This window comes from Pristiophorus japonicus, chromosome 6 (genome assembly GCF_044704955.1).
Source record: "Pristiophorus japonicus isolate sPriJap1 chromosome 6, sPriJap1.hap1, whole genome shotgun sequence".
Classification (NCBI taxonomy): domain Eukaryota; kingdom Metazoa; phylum Chordata; class Chondrichthyes; family Pristiophoridae; genus Pristiophorus; species Pristiophorus japonicus.
The window spans coordinates 98,262,351-98,282,351 of record NC_091982.1 but is presented as its reverse complement, the minus strand read 5'-3'; the positions used below and the strand labels follow the sequence as shown (position 1 = coordinate 98,282,351).

At 45.9% G+C, this 20,001-nt stretch overlaps 1 protein-coding gene across 1 annotated transcript in view; it reads left to right on the top strand.

The window, feature by feature from the left end:
• pcdh19 (protocadherin 19) overlaps positions 1-20,001 on the top strand; it is a 136,433-nt gene that overhangs the window by 87,068 nt on the left and 29,364 nt on the right. Inside the window, exons 2-3 of the mRNA XM_070883066.1 lie at positions 3,680-3,738; positions 10,675-10,847. Of these exons, the coding sequence (XP_070739167.1) occupies positions 3,680-3,738; positions 10,675-10,847 (232 nt within the window). The remainder of the gene's footprint in view (positions 1-3,679; positions 3,739-10,674; positions 10,848-20,001) is intronic.

Sequence of the window (20,001 nt, the reverse complement as noted above, 5' to 3'; positions counted from 1 at the left end):
GTCCACCTCTCCCTCCCCCCCACCCGATCACCGTCCACCTCTCCCTCCCCCCCACCCGATCACCGTCCACCTCTCCCTCCCCCCCACCCGACTGCCGTCCACCTCTCCCTCCCCCCCACCCGATCGCTGCCCACCTTTCCCTCCCCCCCACCCGATTACCATCCACCTCTCCCTCCCCCCCACCCGATCGCTGTCCACCTCTCCCTCCCCCCCACCCGATCGCCGTCCACCTCTCCCTCCCCCCCACCCGACTGCCGTCCACCTCTCCCTCCCCCCCACCCGATCGCGTCCACCTCTCCCTCCCCCCCACCCGATCGCGTCCACCTCTTTCCCCCCCCCCCCACCCGATCGCGTCCACCTCTTCCCCCCCCCCCCCCCCCCCACCCGATCTCACTGCTGCCCACCTCTCCCTCCCTCCCACCCGATCTCACTGCTGCCCGACTGCAGTCCAGGTCAGACCTGCTTTTCCCGAGCGGTCCTTCTGGCAGGCGGCAGATCGACCGGAGCCAGCATAACTGATGAAAATGGCACTTTTCCAACATCCAGCATGGGCGGGCGGCACAATCTGACGTCAACGGATCCCTTCCCCAGCAATCTTCCACCGGGCAGAACCTCGATGGCAGATGGGCGGTTCCAGAGGAATCCGACATTTGCGGCGGGACCTCGGTGGATGTGGGCGGAACATCGACCAATTTCGGCCCTATGGTTTTAACAGCTAAGTGCTGCAGTTCACAATGCCAGATTTTAAAGAGGGGAACTGCAGGCATCTGCCGTGAATCTCAAGTGTGGCTCTGCGACATTAATTACTATAGGAAGGTAAGAGCTCGTGAATTTTGTACCGACTGGGCTCCCTTGGCGATAGCAGAGTAACATGTTGTACCTTGAGAGGATGATATTTTGCTAAATGTGACATTTTTATAAAGGTCGCTTGTAACAAGCACTGTTAAAGCATTATTTTCTCAGTACGTCAAGGCAGCCTCTGTAGATTTGACTTTGGTGCATATTTTATTTCCTTTTGCAGTCTCTGCTGTTTTGCTCTTATTTATTGTTTAGAGAGTTAATATGGTAAGATGTTGAGGTTGCAAAGCCAACACCTCTCACTCACTCCTGATCCCTCCAACTCCTGCTGTGTATTTTCATAAAATGAATGAAGTTGTATTTGCGAAGCGGACCGGGGCTAGATCACACTTAGAGTACTGTGTACAGTTCTGGTCTCCATAATTACAAAAAATATCTAGAGGCACTTGTGAAGGTGCAAAAAAGATTTACAAGGATGATACCAGAACCGAGAGGCTACAACTATCAGGAAAGACTCAATAGATGGGCCTCTTTTCTCTACAAAAGAGAAAGCTGGCGGGGGGGGGGGTGGCGGCGGGGGTGATCTATAGAGATCCTTAAAATGATGAAGGGGTTCAATAGGGTAGATGTAGAGAAGGTTGTAGGGGAGTCCAAAACTAGGGGCCATCAATCCAATAAGGAATTCAGGAGAAACTTCTTTACCCAGAGATAGTTAGAATGTGGAATTTGCTACCACAAGGTGCAGTTGAGGTGAATAGCATAGATGCATTTAAGGGAAAGCTAGATAAGTACATGAGGGAGAAAGGAATAGAAGGATATGTTGATGGGGTGAGATGAAGTAAGGTAGGAGGAGGCTGCATGGAGCATAAACACCGGCATAGAGCCTGTATCTGTGCTGTAAATATATGTAATATTAATTTGTAAACCACTTGCTTATTGCTCTCCAGCATAACATAAATAGGTCTGTTCAGTGTTGTAGTGCTGATAGTAATGTGACAGTTATAGTTCACTTGAATGCAGTCAAGTTACTAAATCCATTGCGGTACAATTAAAGAAAAAGAGAATCATGTCAGAAATGTAAAATACTGGCTTCAGGTTATGAATATAACCTTCTGCACATAATAATTTTCCTGCGACTCATTTTAACCAGCATTGGTCAGTCCCAATCCTCAAGGCAACATTTGTAACACCATTATTCGCCACAGCAATTTTACTATCCGGATTGTAGAGCAGTTGGATTTTACTGTAGGAGCTGCCACATTTATCCCAAATCGTAATACATTTAATGAAAGTACTTTTTTATTAAAGAAATAGTATTTCACAAAACAAAACTGGTCGTTCAGCCTCATTAATAGAGATTATCTTTATATGTAAGATTAAAACAGATAATTAAAAGGAATACCCTGTAAAACGGAAAGTTAAGCTGATGCATAGGATACATGACCATCTTTTGGGGGGGATGCCGTTTGGGGAACCAGTAGGAAAAAGGAGTGAGAGGGGAAAGTGAGGAGACACAGACCAAAAGGGAACATAAATTGCAGATTAGGAAAGAAGACTATTTAATTGTCTGAAATAGAATGAATAATGAGCTCCTTAAGGAGCTAAAGGAGGCAAGGGAATGGATAGCAACAAACAAAGGAAACAAGGATGGTTCTAAACTAGACAGAGGCAGTAATGAACAAAGAAACATGGAAAGTTGAGTGAAAAAGAACTGTGATATTGGGGGGATACACACGAGGTATTGGACGTACACAAAGGGTAATGAAATTATTTGCCGGAGTGGTAGAATTTTTGTTGAAGAGCGCCATGGATCGAGAGTGGCACACAATGAGCATGAGAGAACAGTTAGTTTATTTTTCTTCAACTGTTTCCACTTCCTTGTTGAATATGATGAGGTTTCCTGGGATAGAGTTGCACCGATGCCATTAGCCTCAGAATGCCTCAGCCTTTGTATGTGAATCTGAAGAGTGAATAATTGGGTTGGAGTATGACAGTCATGCTGGATGCTGCCTTCCCCTTACTTCCACACAAACTTAGTTTCCAGCAGGGTCACTGGACATGATCAGGAGTATGAACCCTGGCTGATATTTCTTCACTGCTCCATAATCTAGGGGGCAGTGAAGCCATGAACTCAGGTCATTAACTCAGCAGGCCAGGGATCTTTCTGGTCTGCATCACCATGTGACACATTATCCACTGATACAGGTGGGGAATTTTCCCAACTTTCCCACCTCCAAGATCTTATTCACATCCAAATTGTTCTCAGAATTTGTCTGTAAAATGCATACTCATTTATTAAGAAGGAAAAAGATGGACATCTTATATTTATAAAACAAAACATAAAGTACTGCAGATGCTGGAAATCTGAAATAAAAAGAAAATGCCGGAAACACGCAACAGGTCAGGCAGCATCTGTGGAGTGAGGTTAACCTTTCAGATCGATGACCTTTTCGCCCAAACCCATTTTTTATTCTCTATTTATAAAACCCGGTTTCGTAAGTGATTTTCCTTCATTTCTCTTGTGCATGTTTGATGTGTATTGAAGCTGTTTTGTTACCACAACAAGCAACTTTGTAAAGAACTCTTGCCACAGCCACCGAACACTGCTCCTTTGCAAACTTGCTTCCCTACCCGTGGAAATGAATGACAAGACTGCAGATCTCAGTGAACTTGTCTGGAAGAATGATATCTCATTGGCATTCGATTGAAGATGAACTGAAGTGATTAAGCTCTAGATAGCTTGTATCTGTGGAGCCTCCTAAAGCAAAGAAAATGCTTTTGGATGCTAAAGAGGACCCAAATTGTACTGCTGACTACTAGGCATGCAAGTCCAAAATTTTGTGATCCTTATTTTTACATAACTCTCTTTTTTTATCTTTAGTCGGAAAATTACTCCATCGAGTCAAGCTACGTAAACAGCAGACAGCACCTTATTAAAAGGTAGGTCACGCATCCCTTATACAGTATTTAACAGTGCGACTGTGTTCACATAATGAAGCCATCTGCCAATTGTTTTTGGTGTCCCTCATTATTGTTAGGAGATCTTCATTATAATCCTGACTTTGCATAATTTGATTGCATCCTTCTCTCATTTAAAGCTACCCCAAAACACAGGTCAATTTATTCCCAGCAACGCTCTCGTTTTGTGCGGATGAAATCCCCTCAGCGTTGAATTTTATTCACAGTTCTAACCTTTCAGAAGCATCTTTTAGCAAAAGAAGAGATTTTTTTAATACTGTAAGAGTCCCCGATCTGTTCCAGCCCGTCGATCACGGTGACACCTGGCCGTGAAGCAACGTGTACGGAAAGGGATTTTGGGGACGGCAGCAACGGGCCCTGTGAGGCAAAGTGCGCTGAAAAGAAGCAATTAGAAAACTCACCGCCAACCTCGAGTGGAGCTTAATGGGAGAGAGTCTGGTGAGAGCAGCAGGGAAAATTGCAAGTGGGTTACTCAGGGAATTAAATCAGATGCTGCCAGACAGAATAACAGCTTCCAAGTGCAGAGTCAGGCAGACTTGAATTGGAAATAGGTCGGCTTAAGATCTTTTCATATTTTTAAAAATAAATGTCTTTTAAAGCTATTTTCTGACCCGGATTTGCTCAATTTCCTACTTTGCGCCAGATCCCTCGTTGATTTGTTCATGGACAGAACAGGACAGATCGACTAAACCTCTGTTGCTGTGCAGCTGGTCACTTGAAGTTACAGGGGAGCATTCCCGGGTGCTTGGCTTCCATCTTCCTCCGTCATGGGGGGGGGGAATCGCTGCCCCTTCATCAAGCGGTCCTTGAGATCTGCAAGTCACTGTGAGGAACATCATGCTTGTCAATTAGTGCTCTACCATTTTATAGCACAGGCGCTGTGTCACATCCCACCTTGACCCACACCTCACCTTCTCCCACACCCCGCCTTGACCAACACCCCGCCTTGACCCACACCCAGTCTTGACCCACACCCCACCTTGACCCACACCCAGTCTTGACCCACACGCCACCTTCTCCCACGCCCTGCCTTGGCCAACACCCCACCTTGACCCATGCCCCGCCTTGACCAACACCCCACCTTGACCCACACCCCACGCCCCACCTTGACCCACACCCCACCTTGACCCATGCCCCGCCTTGACCCACACCCCACCTTCTCCCACGCCCTGCCTTGGCCAACACCCCGCCTTGACCCACGCCCTACCTTGACCCACACCCCGCCTTGACCAACACCCCACCTTGACCCACGCCCAGTCTTGACCCACACCCCACGCCCCACCTTGACCCACACCCCACATTGACCAACACCCCACCGACCCACACCCAGCCTTGACCCACACCCCGCCTTGACGCACACCCCACCTTGACCCACACCCCGCCTTGACACACACTGCACCCTGACCCATGACATACCTTGACCCACACCCAGCCTTGACCCATGCCCCAACTTGACCCACACCTCACCTTGACCCACACCCAGCCTTGACCCACACCCCACCTTGACCCACACCCAGCCTTGACCCACACCCCATGCCCCACCTTGACCCACACCCCACCTTGACACACATGGCACCTTGACCCACGCCCTACCTTGACCCACACCCAGCCTTGACCCATGCCCCACCTTGACCCACGCCCTACCTTGACCCACACCCAGTCTTGACCCACACCCCACCTTGACCCACACCCAGTCTTGACCCACACCCCACCTTCTCCCACGCCCTGCCTTGGCCAACACCCCGCCTTGACCCACACCCCACCTTGACCCACACCCAGTCTTGACCCACACGCCACCTTCTCCCACGCCCTGCCTTGGCCAACACCCCGCCTTGACCCACACCCCACCTTGACCCACACCCAGTCTTGACCCACACGCCACCTTCTCCCACGCCCTGCCTTGGCCGACACCCCGCCTTGACCCATGCCCCGCCTTGACCAACACCCCACCTTGACCCACGCCCCACCTTGACCCATGCCCCGCCTTGACCCACACCCCACCTTCTCCCACGCCCTGCCTTGGCCAACACCCCGCCTTGACCCACGCCCCACCTTGACCCACACCCCACACCCCGCCTTGACCAACACCCCACCTTGACCCACGCCCAGTCTTGACCCACACCCCACGCCCCACCTTGACCCACACCCCACATTGACCAACACCCCACCGACCCACACCCAGCCTTGACCCACACCCCGCCTTGACCCACACCCCGCCTTGACGCACACCCCGCCTTGACGCACACCCCGCCTTGACCCACACCCCGCCTTGACCCACACCCCACCTTGACACACATGGCACCTTGACCCACGCCCTACCTTGACCCACACCCAGCCTTGACCCACGTCCCACCTTGACCCATACCCCATCTTGACCCACAGCCCGCTTAGACCCAAGCGCATTTGCAACAGTTTAGCCGCTAACTTGAAAACAGATCAGAGTTGGGGGAAGGGGAAGCTTACACTCCTGTGTGCCAACTCCATAGAATTCTTTATCAGATCTAAGCAGACTTGACAGGAATTGATTTGTTACACATTTTCAGATCTTATTCTCTGACTTTAAAACATTTTTAAAAGTAACATGGTAGGGATAAGCAACTTTCAATTGCCACTAAAACCCTTTTTTTAATAAAACAAAGGCCCAGATTTTACGGCCTTGCAAGTTCTGGGTTTCGGCATAGGTGAAAACCCAAAACTTGCGATCTATCAAGTTTCAGCTTGACCGATGATCCACATGCACAGGAAATAGACATTCTGAATGCCCACAAAACTCTCTACGCTTGGTAAAAGCAGGTTTAAATAAATACTAAAATAATTTTTTTTAAATAATTTAAACATTCAAAAATCTTTAAAATTAGTTTAGGTTATTTTTGGTGCCTTTAAAAATATTTACATTTATTTTTCAGAAAATAAAATTTATGTTTTAAATGTTTAATTAAATTGTTTCTTTTAATAAATTTTAAACATGTGATGATTTATTTTTAGTTAGTTTGTGTGAAAGTGTTTTTATGTCATTCCCATTATGCTTATGAGGATGCCATGCATAAATGAAATCCCCAGAAGCATAATGGGAATCCCCCTTTTTGATTGGTTGGGCCGGCCCACGTAATCCTAGGGACCTTTGCGAACCACATGCCTTTACGCAGGCGTACACCTGCAGACCCAGGACTGTAAGAGTCCAAAGATACGGAGGCACCAGGGAGGTGCGTACTTTCCTTGCGGATCAGAGGCATTCACTCACGGGAAGCCTCCGACAGCAATTTCAGTTCCAAAGAGTCAACTTAAAAAAACAAGTTTTCCCCCCCTCCCTATCTTGGGTTCCAATAGGCCATGAATGGGCAGGCAGCAGCATTCGATCAGGCCTCACCCAGTTCTGCTTTGTAACGAGTCGCCATTAGCTGCATAGCAGGGGTGATGCTTCTTCCCATGGGATAGCGCCAAGACTCGGCTTCACATTTCCACCTGATGACATTGAGAAGGTCTGCAGCTAACTGAAAGAAGAGTTACCAGCCTAACCCACAGCCTTTGCACCCATGTGAGACATCGCAGGCGCCAACGTACTGCTTAACGGCCTGGAGCGCGTTTCATTCCAACACTGACAACTGACTTGTCTCTCGTATATGTTCAGTTGAAAGCAATGAGCATTGGTGGTGAGGGCAGGGGAAGAAGGCTTGTGTTTGTGTGTGTGGACTATCAGCAAACCTGATCACTTCTGAAGACCCAGAGGTCAGTTCCTATCCTTCCACTAAAAAGCATTTGTCCAAGATAAATTGTGGGGCTTTGCAGGTTTAAATTGGTTTCATAGTTCCAGATAATGAAAGCATACGGCCACAGTGCTAGACCATAATAATCCTCTTCAATTGTAATAAATATTTAAAAAGATACAGGGTAAACCACCTGCAGATGTTATCTTTTCGCTCTTTCCTCGTGTTTAAGTACTGTACCTAGAAAAAGGGACAAATAATAAATGCAAATAGTCTGCAAGGAGAGGGACAGATTGGCTACACTCCTCAGAGCTGCAAGTTAGAGAGTAGAACTATCCCATTGTTATCTTCAACAGCGTTGGCATTAAAAATAAACTGTACTGCTCACCTCCACTCTCCTCTTGGGAAATCACTTCTATAGTAGTTTCATTAAAAGATACAAAGTCATGTGCTGGCTCGGTATCATGCAATTACCCAGTAAACACAATTCATATTCAACAATTCTGGAGAGTTGTACCAGACTTTTGAAGTGGTTTTCCCCCCCGCCCCACCATCGCCAATTGTCTCCTCTTACTTTCAGCTCTTTGTTGTATTGATTCAGGTTCCATTCGAAGAGACGGGTCTTTGGTATCTCGCCATTCATGTTCAACCATGTAGCCTCATGACCAAATGCAACGTTATTCTCGCCTGTTGTCCACATTCATGCCCATCTGACGTCACTGGATAGCAATCGGAAAATGAGAGCCCCGATTGAGTTTTCTCCTCCCTGGACCATGGTCACTGAGGACAATTGTAGACCCCCATTTGCTGACTCAACTGAGATCGGGCAACTTGGAGCAGAACTGGAGTTATAGCTGGGGCGTAATGGTATGTACGGCTCAGTACCACATTGGGGCTACATTTATCATTGAGCCATCAGAAGAGCATGAATTGCTTCTTCCCAACCCCACCCATTCCCGCTCCCATGATCCCAGTGACTTTTCACATTACATAATACATAAAAACAAAATAATTACAATAATTTCTATGTCCAGTCAGGGGAATACGAAATGCTTTAATTTCTTTAAAGAGGGAGCAAATTTACTGTCTTCTAGCATTATGTTGCTGTGGTTGTTTTTGAATATATTTGGGGGGGCTTTTAAACGAGGGGATGTCAATTACAGCTTAAACCCTCCCATCGTTTCTCTGCAGAATGACTGTAAATTTTTAACGTCGCGCACTGTAAAGCAGCAGAAACGCACAGCGCCCCAGAACATTTCTGAATTGAGAATATTCCCTGAATGAACTAAAATCAAAAGCTGTAATGAGTCATATTATTATTTCGATGCCGGAATCCTCACTGAGCACTCCGAGAGCAAGATGTCATTGCTTGTCAACTGGGACGTTTTCTGAATCTCTTTTGTCAAATATAATTAACCTTCTGCTTCCTCAGGAAGCTGTAATATTTTGTACAAAATGGGTCGGTAGGTATGACTAGGAAAACCTCGGGCTATCTCTCGGATCTTGTGCTGCATTTGGCCATTTACACACACACACACACAGACCATGAAGGATCCCGTTTCTATAGCAACCGATCTCAGCTCAACATTCTAAATTACAACAGCTAGGAAATGAAATGAAATTTTTGAGCTGGTAACTTCACCACAAACTGCATTAAAGGTGTTTCATCCATTCTCAGTGGTGTGGGCCACCACAATCCCTCATGTTCCACGCGCATCGAGCTGGGTACGTCTTAGGCACTTGTACCATTGGCGTGCCTTTCAACTTTGGAGAGGGGGCATGAAACTAGCATTATCGAATTGGTCGCCCATTACACATCCCACCCAACTTTGCTTTCCAGTCAGGCAGGGTGTATAACGGGCAGCCCATCCGACAACGCTACTCTCACATCCTCGCTGGAAAGTCTCTCCCTATATTTTTCATCCGCACCTCAGGAGACTGACCATGTGCTTTTGCCTTTGTCATTGGGTGCCATTCTCCATCAGCGTGCCAAGCTGTGATCCGCCCGTTAAGAGTGCGCACACCTGGGGCTGACTCCACGTGGAGCTGGTTGCAACAGGAGGCATGGGTCCGGCAGCAAATTCATATTCGAGAATCCACATAGGGTGGAACTTTCAACGTTGAACGGGCCGTAGTTGATCGGCTGCCCATTGCACACCTCGCCTGATTCTCCTGTCGATTGAAGTCGATGGAAAAGAAACTCGGCCATGATGTATAATGGGCAGCTGATCCACTGCCGCCCATTTTACACCCCCGCCAACGTTGACCGTTCCACTTCTACTCTCAAAGTTCAAATTTCACCCTACTTCAAAATCACACTCCCATTCAGACTTTGACAAATCCCAGTGAGAAAAGGTTGGAGGAGCATAACAGCGCATTACACGGCATAGAAAACCATTCCAAGTGTAAAACACGCAGTATAAGTCGGAATAAGCAGCAGATGGGGAAAGAGATCATTGTTGGGGATGGAGGTGATGACCTGTGTACATCCACAAGTGTCTTACTCTCCTGCCCTTCTCCAGACCTGCTTATTATCAGGATCATCCCTTATTGTAGACCCTGTGTAAAAATAATATTTTTATTTTAAGCAATAGAATATAGTTCTGCTACTAAAAATAAAAGCACAAGGATGTGCCCTTGCATTGCTGTATCCCCATTTCACATGTTTTTTTTATAAACGAACTAACCTGAAAATAAACTAAATTATCTCCATTTGATACCTTAAAAAAATTGCTAGTCTCTTTCCCATTTGAACCTAATCTCTATATCCTGCAGCAGCAATCCAGCGATGGTGAATTTCCTTTCAAACCAGCTCAGGTACACGAGGTCAACCCGTTGGCCAATTCTGAGAACAGAGAATTGAGCTGAAATTGACAAGAAGGCCTTAGGAATAGCAAGAGGGCGGCTTTAACACAAATCATTTGCCAGAGCAAGAAAGAGATGGAATGGTAACATATAACTAGATTTGCTTTGCCCTACTTAGCAACAGCAAACCTTTATGGGGCAGCCGGGGGAGAGAAATATGACCTCTTGACTTTGATATATTTTGAAACAGTATGTAATATCTGGCAATATATTTTTGATGGACTTCAATGTGAGCCAATATGTATTGCAATACATTTCTTTTCCATAAGGAGAGCATTAGCTGATACTGCTAGGCATGACAATAAATCAGTATTGCTTCACACTCCAGTAGTTCCACATTCAAGGACCTGGAAAGAAACAGTCTCAAGGACAGCGGACATGAAGAAAGTGACCAAACTGACAGCGAGCATGATGCACACCGGGGCTTGTACTGTGACACAGCTATCAATGAAGTGTTGAATACAACTCTCAATTCCACCGGCTCTCAGGTACCTGAACAAGGTAAGATGATTAAAGTAATGCTGCCGAGGTCTCAGTAAAGAATTAGTGGCTGCAATGAATTTCTCCTTTGTACTCTTCCATTTCGAGAACTTTGAGAAATGGGCATGGATACCAATCATGATGTGGGCTCATATTCGCGAGTTTACTCCGGTTAATTCAGAGTCAATGTTTGCTCAAGAAAAAATTGAATTATGAATTAGAATAATACAATCACAGGTGCCGTTCTTTGTACTATTTTAAATTGAATTAACAGATGATTCAACTTAAGTAACTTTTCTTTAAGAGTGCAAGTGCACTTTGCTGGGGTAAAATGTGGAAAGCGCATCAAGTTCTTCAACAAATTCAAATAAATAATTTTGTTGTGACTCTTTTAAAATCTGTTTGTACATTAAAACTTGTAAAACAGGTTATGAATCTATTTGGACTTTTTTCAAATGGTGCTTTTCAAATCATATAGGATTTCTCTCGTGTTTTTGTTTAATGGGCACCGTATTCACGAGAAGATGTTTGCCTTTGCTCTCTCACCAATCAAATAGTTTGTCACAGGATACACATTTCATAAGAACATAAGAAATAGCAGCAGGAGTAGGCCATTTGGCCTCTCGAGCCTGCACTGCCATTCAATAAGATCATGGTTGATCTGATCTTGGGCTCAGCTCCACTTCCCTGCCCGCTCCCCATAACCCTTCACTCCCTTATCGCTCAAATATCTGTCTAATTCTACCTTAAATATATTCAATGACCCAGCCTCTACAGCTCTCTGGGGCAGAGAATTCCACAGATTTACGACCCTCTGAGAGAAAAAATTCCTCCTCATCTCAGTTCTAAATGGGCGACCCCTTATTCTGAAACTATGCCTCCTAGTTCTAGATTCCCCCATGAGGGGAAACATCCTCTCTGCATCTACCTTGTCCCTCAGTATTTTACTTGTTTCAATAAGATCAACTCTCATTCTTCTAAACTCCAATGAGTATAGGCCCAACCTGCTCATTCTTCATCTCAGGAATCAACCTAGTGAATCGCCTCTGTACTGCTTTCAATGCAAGTATATCCCTCCTTAAATAAGGAGACCAAAACTGTACGCAGTACTCTAGGAGTGGCCTCACCAATACCCTGTACAGTTGTAGCAGGACTTCTCTGCTTTTATACTCCATCCCCCTTGCAATAAAGGCCAACATTCCATTTGCCTTCCTGATTACTTGCTGTACCTGCAAACTAACTTTTTGTGTTTCGTGCACAAGGACCCCCAGGTCCCTCTGTATTGCAGCATTTTGCAATTTCTCTCCATTTAAATAATAATTTTCTTTTTTATTTTTCCTGCCAACGTGAATAACCTCACATTTTCCCACATTATACTCCATCTGCCAAATGTTTGCCCACTCACTTAGCCTGTCTGTATCCTTTTGCAGATTTTTTGTGTCCTCCTCACAACTTGCTTTTCCCCCATCTTTGTATCATCAGCAAACTTGGCTAGATTTCATTGTGTCACAGTAGTTCAAGGTCATTTTTACACTATTTGCACCATTGGATTGATGGGGTTGTGTTTGCAAAACATTTTTTTTTCCTGAAAACCGTTGTTTTTGAATTTGTTCTTGAGATGTAGGTGATACCGGTAAGGCCGTATTTATTGCCTATCCATTGTTGCCACTTAGAAGGTGGTCACGGGCCTTCTCCTTGAACTGCTGCAGTCCTTGTGGAGACGATATTTTCACAATGCTGTTACGATGCGAGATCCAAGATAGTGATCCAGCAAAAAGGGAATAGCGATATATGTCCAAGTCAAGATGGTGTGTGACTTGAAGGGGGAGCATGGAGGTGATGATTGCTGCTCTTGTCCTTGGCGGTGGAGTTCGCAGTGAAGGGAGATGCTGTCAAATTACATTGGTTTTGTTAATATAAGCTGTTAATTCACAAGCTGTCTTTTATGAGACAAGGATGTACAAATGCATTGCATAAAAGTGAGCTGGATGTTACCAGGGCAGAAAGAAGTGAGCTGATTGTGATTCTTCATTTTATTTTAAATCCCAACATTGAGCAGACGGTGAAAATTCTTGCCCCCGGGTTGTTTGTGATACGATATTATCTGATACATGGGGGTGAAGGCTGCATAAGGACCATTAAATGAAAAGGACAATGATCCTAGCTATCGCAATGAAAAAGAGAAGAACTAAGCTGATTTTTGTCATTACTGCACTAACATGTAGGAAAGGACGAGACCCTAACAGGTTGACATGCCTGTGGCTGGTGTAAATTAGCTTATAGGAACTGACCAGACTTTATTGAAGTGAGGAGCACTGTTCTCTTTCCATTTATTAATAAGAATATCAATCTGAGTTCTGTAAAATTGAAGCTCACTCCTGGCAGTCCAGATGTTAATATTTCATTTTCGACATGTATATGTCTGTAACAATTTAGGAAGGATGTCCAAGCCTTGGAGAGGGTGCAGAGGATATTTACTAGAATGATACCAGGGATGAAGAACTTCAGTTAGGTGGAGGCACAAGAAGCTGGGTTTGTTCTCCTTGGAGCAGAGAAGGTTGAGGGGAGATTTAATAGTGGTGTTCAAAATTATGTGGGATTTTGATAGAGTAACTAAGGAGAAATTGTTTCCACTGATGGGTCGGTTGCAACGTTCTCTGCCGGTCCCATGCAGCCCACATGCACAAAACTATGAATGGGCCACGCAGCCCCTTAAAGGAGCCATGCATCCCCCAAAAACAAAAGGCAACATTGGTTGGGTGGTTGGTAACCAGAGGATAGAGATTTAAGATCGTTGGCAAATGAACCAAAGGAGAGTTGAGCAGAATTTTCTTTATGCAGAGAGTTATTATGATCTGAAATGCACTGAAAGGGTGGTGGAAACAGATTCAATGGTAACTTTCAAAATGAAATTGGATATATATTTGCAGGGCTATGGGGAAAGAGCAGGGGAGTGGGAATTGGACAGCTCTTTCAAAGAGCCAGCACAGGCACGATGGGCCGAATGGCCTCCTGTGCTGTGTTTGATGATCGAAAGCCTGATTCTGTTACTAGTACCCAGTTTGAGCTGTATTTCCATGTAGATTTGGCTGTAACTGAAAGCTGCCACATCTGACATCGGGTAACGCTTCTTACAGATCAGGTTCTCGAGTGCACCACAAATTCCCAGCTTTCAGCCAGGAAGGACACCAGCTCCGTTTACTAAAAAAGTGTCTATATATTTTCATTATTAAATTTGTGGTCAAATTAAAACAAGAAGGTAACTGTTGCAGTATGCTTTCACTACTAGATACTTCCTTCCTATCGAGGGGCCCAAATTTGCCCAGGAATTGCTCCATTTTATTTGGAGCAACTTGATTTTTCTGGAGTATCTTAAAAATCCCCATTTTGCACATTCAATTTGCGCCAGTGTAAGTGAGTTAGTTAGGATTTTTTTAGTTTAGTTTAGTTTTGTTCAAAAGGGGGCATTACCAGCCACCTACGCCCATTTTGGCCATTTAAGCCACTTTGCACAGCTAATAGTTGCTCCAAACTAACTTAGGCCAGCATTTGTGGCCGCACAGAAGACCCTTGCAGAGAGTTAAGAAATTAGCGCGGGAAGGACTTAATGACTTGACTAAAGAATGTGAATAGGATCAAACATCTGTACAGGACATATGACAAACTTCGTAAAGTTAACTTATTATTCATGGAAGCTTAAAAGGGAATGGAGTATAAAAGCAGGGAAGTCTTGCTACAGCTATATAAGGTATTGGTGAGGCCACATCTGGAATACTACGTGCAGTTTTGGTTTACATATTTACGAAAGGATATATTTGCTTTGGAGGCAGTTCAGAGAAGGTTCACTAGGTTGATTCCGGGGATGAGGGGGTTGACTTATGAGGAAAGGTTGAATAGGTTGGGCCTCTACTCATTGGAATTCAGAAGAATGAGAAGTGATCTTATCGAAACGTATAAGATTATGAGGGGGCTTGACGAGGTGACTACAGAGAGGATGTTTTCACTGATGGGGGAGATTAGAACTAGAGGGCATGATCTTAGAATAAGGGGCCGCCCATTTAAAACAGAGATGAGGAAAAATTTATTCTCTGAGAGTTGTAAATCTGTGGAATTCGGTGCCTCAGAGAGCTGTGGAAGCTGGGACATTGAATAAATTTAAGACAGAAATAGACAGTTTTTTAAATGATAAGGGGATATGGGGTTATGGAGAGCGGGTGGAGAAGTGGAGCTGAGTCCATGATCAGATTAGCCATGATCTTATTGAATGGCGGAGCAGGCTCGAGGGGCCCTATGGCCTACTCCTCTTCCTATTTCTTATGTACTTAATGTTCTTAAACTACAAAAATAAAAGAAGTAAAGAGACAAAACATATTTACATAATTTTTTCAAAATATTCAAATAAAAAATAGAAGTATCTCCTGCTTGTAATTCTTATGTTCTTATGTAGGAAAGTATTTTCCATCAACAGGGCTCAGGAAAGACTTGAATAAGCTCATTAAAATTACTGGCTACACAGTTATCATCCCCACCCCCCCCCCCCCCCACCACATCATCAAAACTCCCCTGCCCCCCCACCCCGCCCCGATCAAAACTCCACCCCACCATCAAAACTCTCCTCCCCCCATCAAAACTCTCCTCACTAAACAAAGCACAACCAAAAAATAATAAATAAAAAATAAAACTTAAGTCCTACCTTCCTAACTCAGCCTGGGAAGTCAGTGGACCAGCCGGTGTGGGAGGCCACTCGGCCCGGGAGAGGTGCGGGGCTCTCTCTATGACGTGCAGCAGTCTGGCGCGCGTCATGAGGCCACTCGGCCTGGGATAGGGACAGGACATCGAAACATCCACTGCGCAAGCGTTGAGCTGCAGGGCCCTAGCTCCGCCGCCTAATTGAATTGCCAAGCCACACCAAGCCATGGGAGAGGCCACAGAGCGGCCAGAATCTGGGGACAACTTTTTGGCGCCGTTTTTATCCTAGGAAGTCGGCGCATCCTCACGTGAGTGTGCCGAAAAAATGGGTGGGCCAAATTCAGTTTTAAAAAAATAAGTTCTTCTACCTTATTTTAGTGGTGTTTCTCTCCCTTTGAAGAATTTCCAATTTTAAGTTACAACCTGAAACAAAGAGCCATTTTGTGTATGTCAGGTGTCGGAACATCAGTGAATGGTTCCACTGAAATTCATGCAAATCAACATACTGGATGTCCATTGTAAAGTTTCCAAACCAAGAGATTGCAATTAAAACAAATTCTTGCTTCTCCATCTGAAGGTGCAACAAGAGCAGCGCGGGGTAAAAAGACCAATTATAGCTTCCTTACCATCATCGCAACTGAGAGCAGCAAAATCACCATCAATGGGTAGATCAGGACTGGACCATCTTGGTGTCATTGGCTTATGTCCACAAAAGGCTGAGTCAATGAGGAGCATTTATCAAAGATGCAACTGATAATGGAGCCATTTTATGACAAACATCGAAAAGAAGTTGCTCATGAACTGCATCATCTCCTTCAGCTGATCTACAGCTGCTTTCTTAGCAACCTCTCAGCAAGCAGTAAACACCAACACTGCCTTCAGAAATCGAATTTAAAATAAAATTCATGATTGCAGAGGTTTAGCACCATGCCGACGAAGTGAAATCCCAATGGTAGGTTCACCTCAGTCTCATCAGCAGGAGCACTAATACTCACTGAAAAACATCACAATGATGAGAACTAGAAAATATCACAGCCACTGACAAGAAATGATATATAGCTCCACCAACGAATTTGGCTGGACAACACCAGCTGACTAAACCATGAGCGGGTTGTGGCCAATGTCACGCAAGTGCTGTAGCGACCAAGTTATACACTTCACAAAACAGAAGGGAGATAAAGTGGATGAAATGGCCCTGTGCCATTTGGAGGCGGTAACCTTCCGGGGCCAGACATTTATCGCTCCCGGCATGGAATTCAGCCCTTCCGCCCCTCAACGGAGGCAGAGCACTATCGGAGGCGCTCCGCGTCCATGGAGGGGTGCTCCCAGGGCGGTAGAGTGGCGACCCGCTCCAGAGCCCAGCGCCCCGTCAGCAAATTCAGCACTAAACGGATGCTCCATCTAGCGCTGACGCGGCAGCACGCCTCTCCCCTTCAATTAGCGCACTGCAGTTCATTTGGTGGCCGCCACTGGGCCACCAGGGACGCCCTAGACCGGACCAACAGCCCAGCATCCAGGATGGCAGCCCGGTCGAGGCGAGAGCCGCCATTGTCGAGGCCGACAGAAGAATATGGTGGCCCACGGCGCAAACAGCCTTCCCTTTAAGCAACGCCGCGTGACCCGCGAAGCAGGCTGTGACATGGGCCGGTGCCATCCTGGCTATTTTGGCCACTATTGCAGCTAAAGGTGTTAGTTGTGGCATTCCGCCACCCCCACCCCATCTCCCCATTTTTACAATGGGGTGTAAAGGGGTCATAAGAACATAAGAAATAGGAGCATGAGTAGGCCATTTGGCCCCTCAAGCCTGCTCCGCCATTTAATAAAATCATGGCTGATCTGATCATGGACTCAGCTCCACTTCCCTGCCCGCTCCCCATCACCTTTTATTCCCTTATCGCTCATAAATCTGTCAATCTCCACCTTAAATATATTCAATGACCCAGCCTCCACAGCTCTCTGGGGCAGAGAATTCCATAGATTTACAACCCTCTGCGAGAAGAAATTCCTCCTCATCTCAGTTTTAAATCGGTGGCCCCTTATTCTGAGACTATGTCCCCTAGTTTTAGTTTCCCCTATGAGTGGAAATATCTTCTCTGCAACCACCTTGTCGAGCCCTCTCATTATCTTATATGTTCCGATAAGATCACCTCTCATTCTTTTTAACTCCAATGAGTATAGGCTCAACCTATCCTCAAAAGTCAACCCCTCATCTCCGGAATCAACCTGGTGAACTTTCTCTGAACAACCTCCAATGCAGGTATATTCTTCCTTAAATATGGAGACCAAAACTGTACGCAGTACTCCAGGTGTGCCCTCACCAATCCCCTGTACAGTTGTAGCAGGAGATCTCTGCTTTTATATGCTATCCCCCTTGCAATAAAGAACAACATTCAATTTGCCTTCCTGATTACTTGCTGTACCTGCATACTAACTTTTTGTGTTTCATGCACAAGGACCCCCAGGTCTCTCTGTACTGCAGCACTTTGCAATTTTGCGTCTTAAAATAGGAGAGAGTAGGAGATGTTTAGAAAGAGAATTCCAGATCATAGAGCCTGGACAGTTGACGGCATGGCCACCAATGGTGGGACGAAGGGAGTCAGGGATGCACAAGAGGTCGGAGTTGGAGGAAAACAGAGTTCTCGGAAACAACATAACAGTTTGGAACTGAGCCAAACCTCCTCGTGTACTATTGATTCAGATCGTGATTCTGTAGTTCAGGTCTGGCTTCAGGCCTCGGGCTGAGTTCAGATTGAATGAAATTTCTGCACTAGTTGCTTCGCTCAATCCTGATTAACACTGTACTAATGTGGAAGGACATACAGCTGTGTGTTGGACAAAAATAAAACCAAACAAACTTTTCTTGAGATTGCCCAGTTTCTACACATTACCAGTTATAACTAATGGGAAACTATGTACAGGCTGTGGCAGTGTTTTACCTGTCAGCGTGCCACTGAAGACTACAAGTAATAACCCTCAAAGAGACATGCTGTGACTGCATCAGCCTAAATGTGCCAGATGTCTGACATTAATCTAACATGTAGTATTTTGGAGCACGTTGCTCACTTTCTGTGCAAGTACAGCACTGCCCCCTAGTCAGCAAGATCCATGGCGCGGCCCTCGACAATGTGGACTATTTCCCATACCTCGGGAGCCTCTTATCAACAAAAGCAGACATTGATGAGGAGATTCAACACTGCCTCCAGTGCGCCAATGCAGCCTTCGGCCACCTGAGGAAAAGAGTGTTCAAAGACCAGGCCCTCAAATCTACCACCAAGCTCATGGTCTACAGGGCTGTATAATACCCGCCCTCCTGTATGGCTCAGAGGCATGGACCATGCACAGTAGACACCTCAAGTCGCTGGAGATATATCACCAACGATGGAACCGCAATATCCTATAAATCCCCTGGGAGGGCAGGCGCACCAACATCAGTGTCCTCGTCCAGGCTAACATCCCCAGCATTGAAGCACTGACCACACTCGATCAGCTCCGCTGGGCAGGCCACATAGTTCACATGCCAGACATGAGACTTCCAAATCAAGTGCTCTCTGCGGAGCTCCTTCATGGCAAATGAGCTAAAAGGTGGGCAGCGGAATCGTTACAAGGACACCCTCAAAACCTCCCTGATAAAGTGCGACATCCCCAGTCACATCTGGGAGTCCCTGGCCAAAGACCGCCCTAAGTGGAGAAAGCGCATCCGGGAGGGCGCTGAGCACTTCGAGTCTCAATGCCGAGAGCGTGCAGAAATCAAGCGCAGGCAGCGGAAAGAGCATGTGGCAAGCCAGTCCCACCCACACTTCCCTCAACGACTATCTGTCCCTCCTGTAACAAGGTATGTGGCTCTCGTATTGGACTGTTCGGCCACCAAAGAACTCACTTCAGGAGTGGAAGCAAGTCTTCCTCGATTCCGAGGGACTGCCTATGATGATGATGGGTATCGTCATTCAGATGCAGTTAAAATATATGGCGGTTAGGCCTCAATTTGGTCGCCATTTTGGCCACTATTGCAGCCAAAGGTGTTAGTTGATGCCTTCTGCCTCCTCTCACCCCGTTCCCCCACTTTTACGACATTGGGGTTGGTGTTAACTGTTCCCGCAATGGTAAGCTGCCCGTTTTACATCCCGCCCAATTGAAGTGAATGTAAAGGAAAATCGCGCAGGGTGCAAAACAGACAGGCCAGCCCACTATACGGCGGGACCAGTTAAAACCAACCTCTTTGACCCTTGAACCCAAGTGCTCGAGTGTAAAATTGTTGACATTGAAACTCATACTTGTAAGCCATGGATGTGTTTCAGTTTCTGAGTAAAGCTGTATAAACTTTCTGTTCTGGTTTGCTGTTAAAATGTGGTTTAGTTCGTATGGCTGCCCACCAAAGTTTTGGCCTAGCCTAATGTTTTCAGTTGCGGGCCATTGTTTGAAAATTTAAACTCATATTCTTGTTCTTCCCAAAAAATACTATCAATTAAAAGCAAAACAAATGGCATCA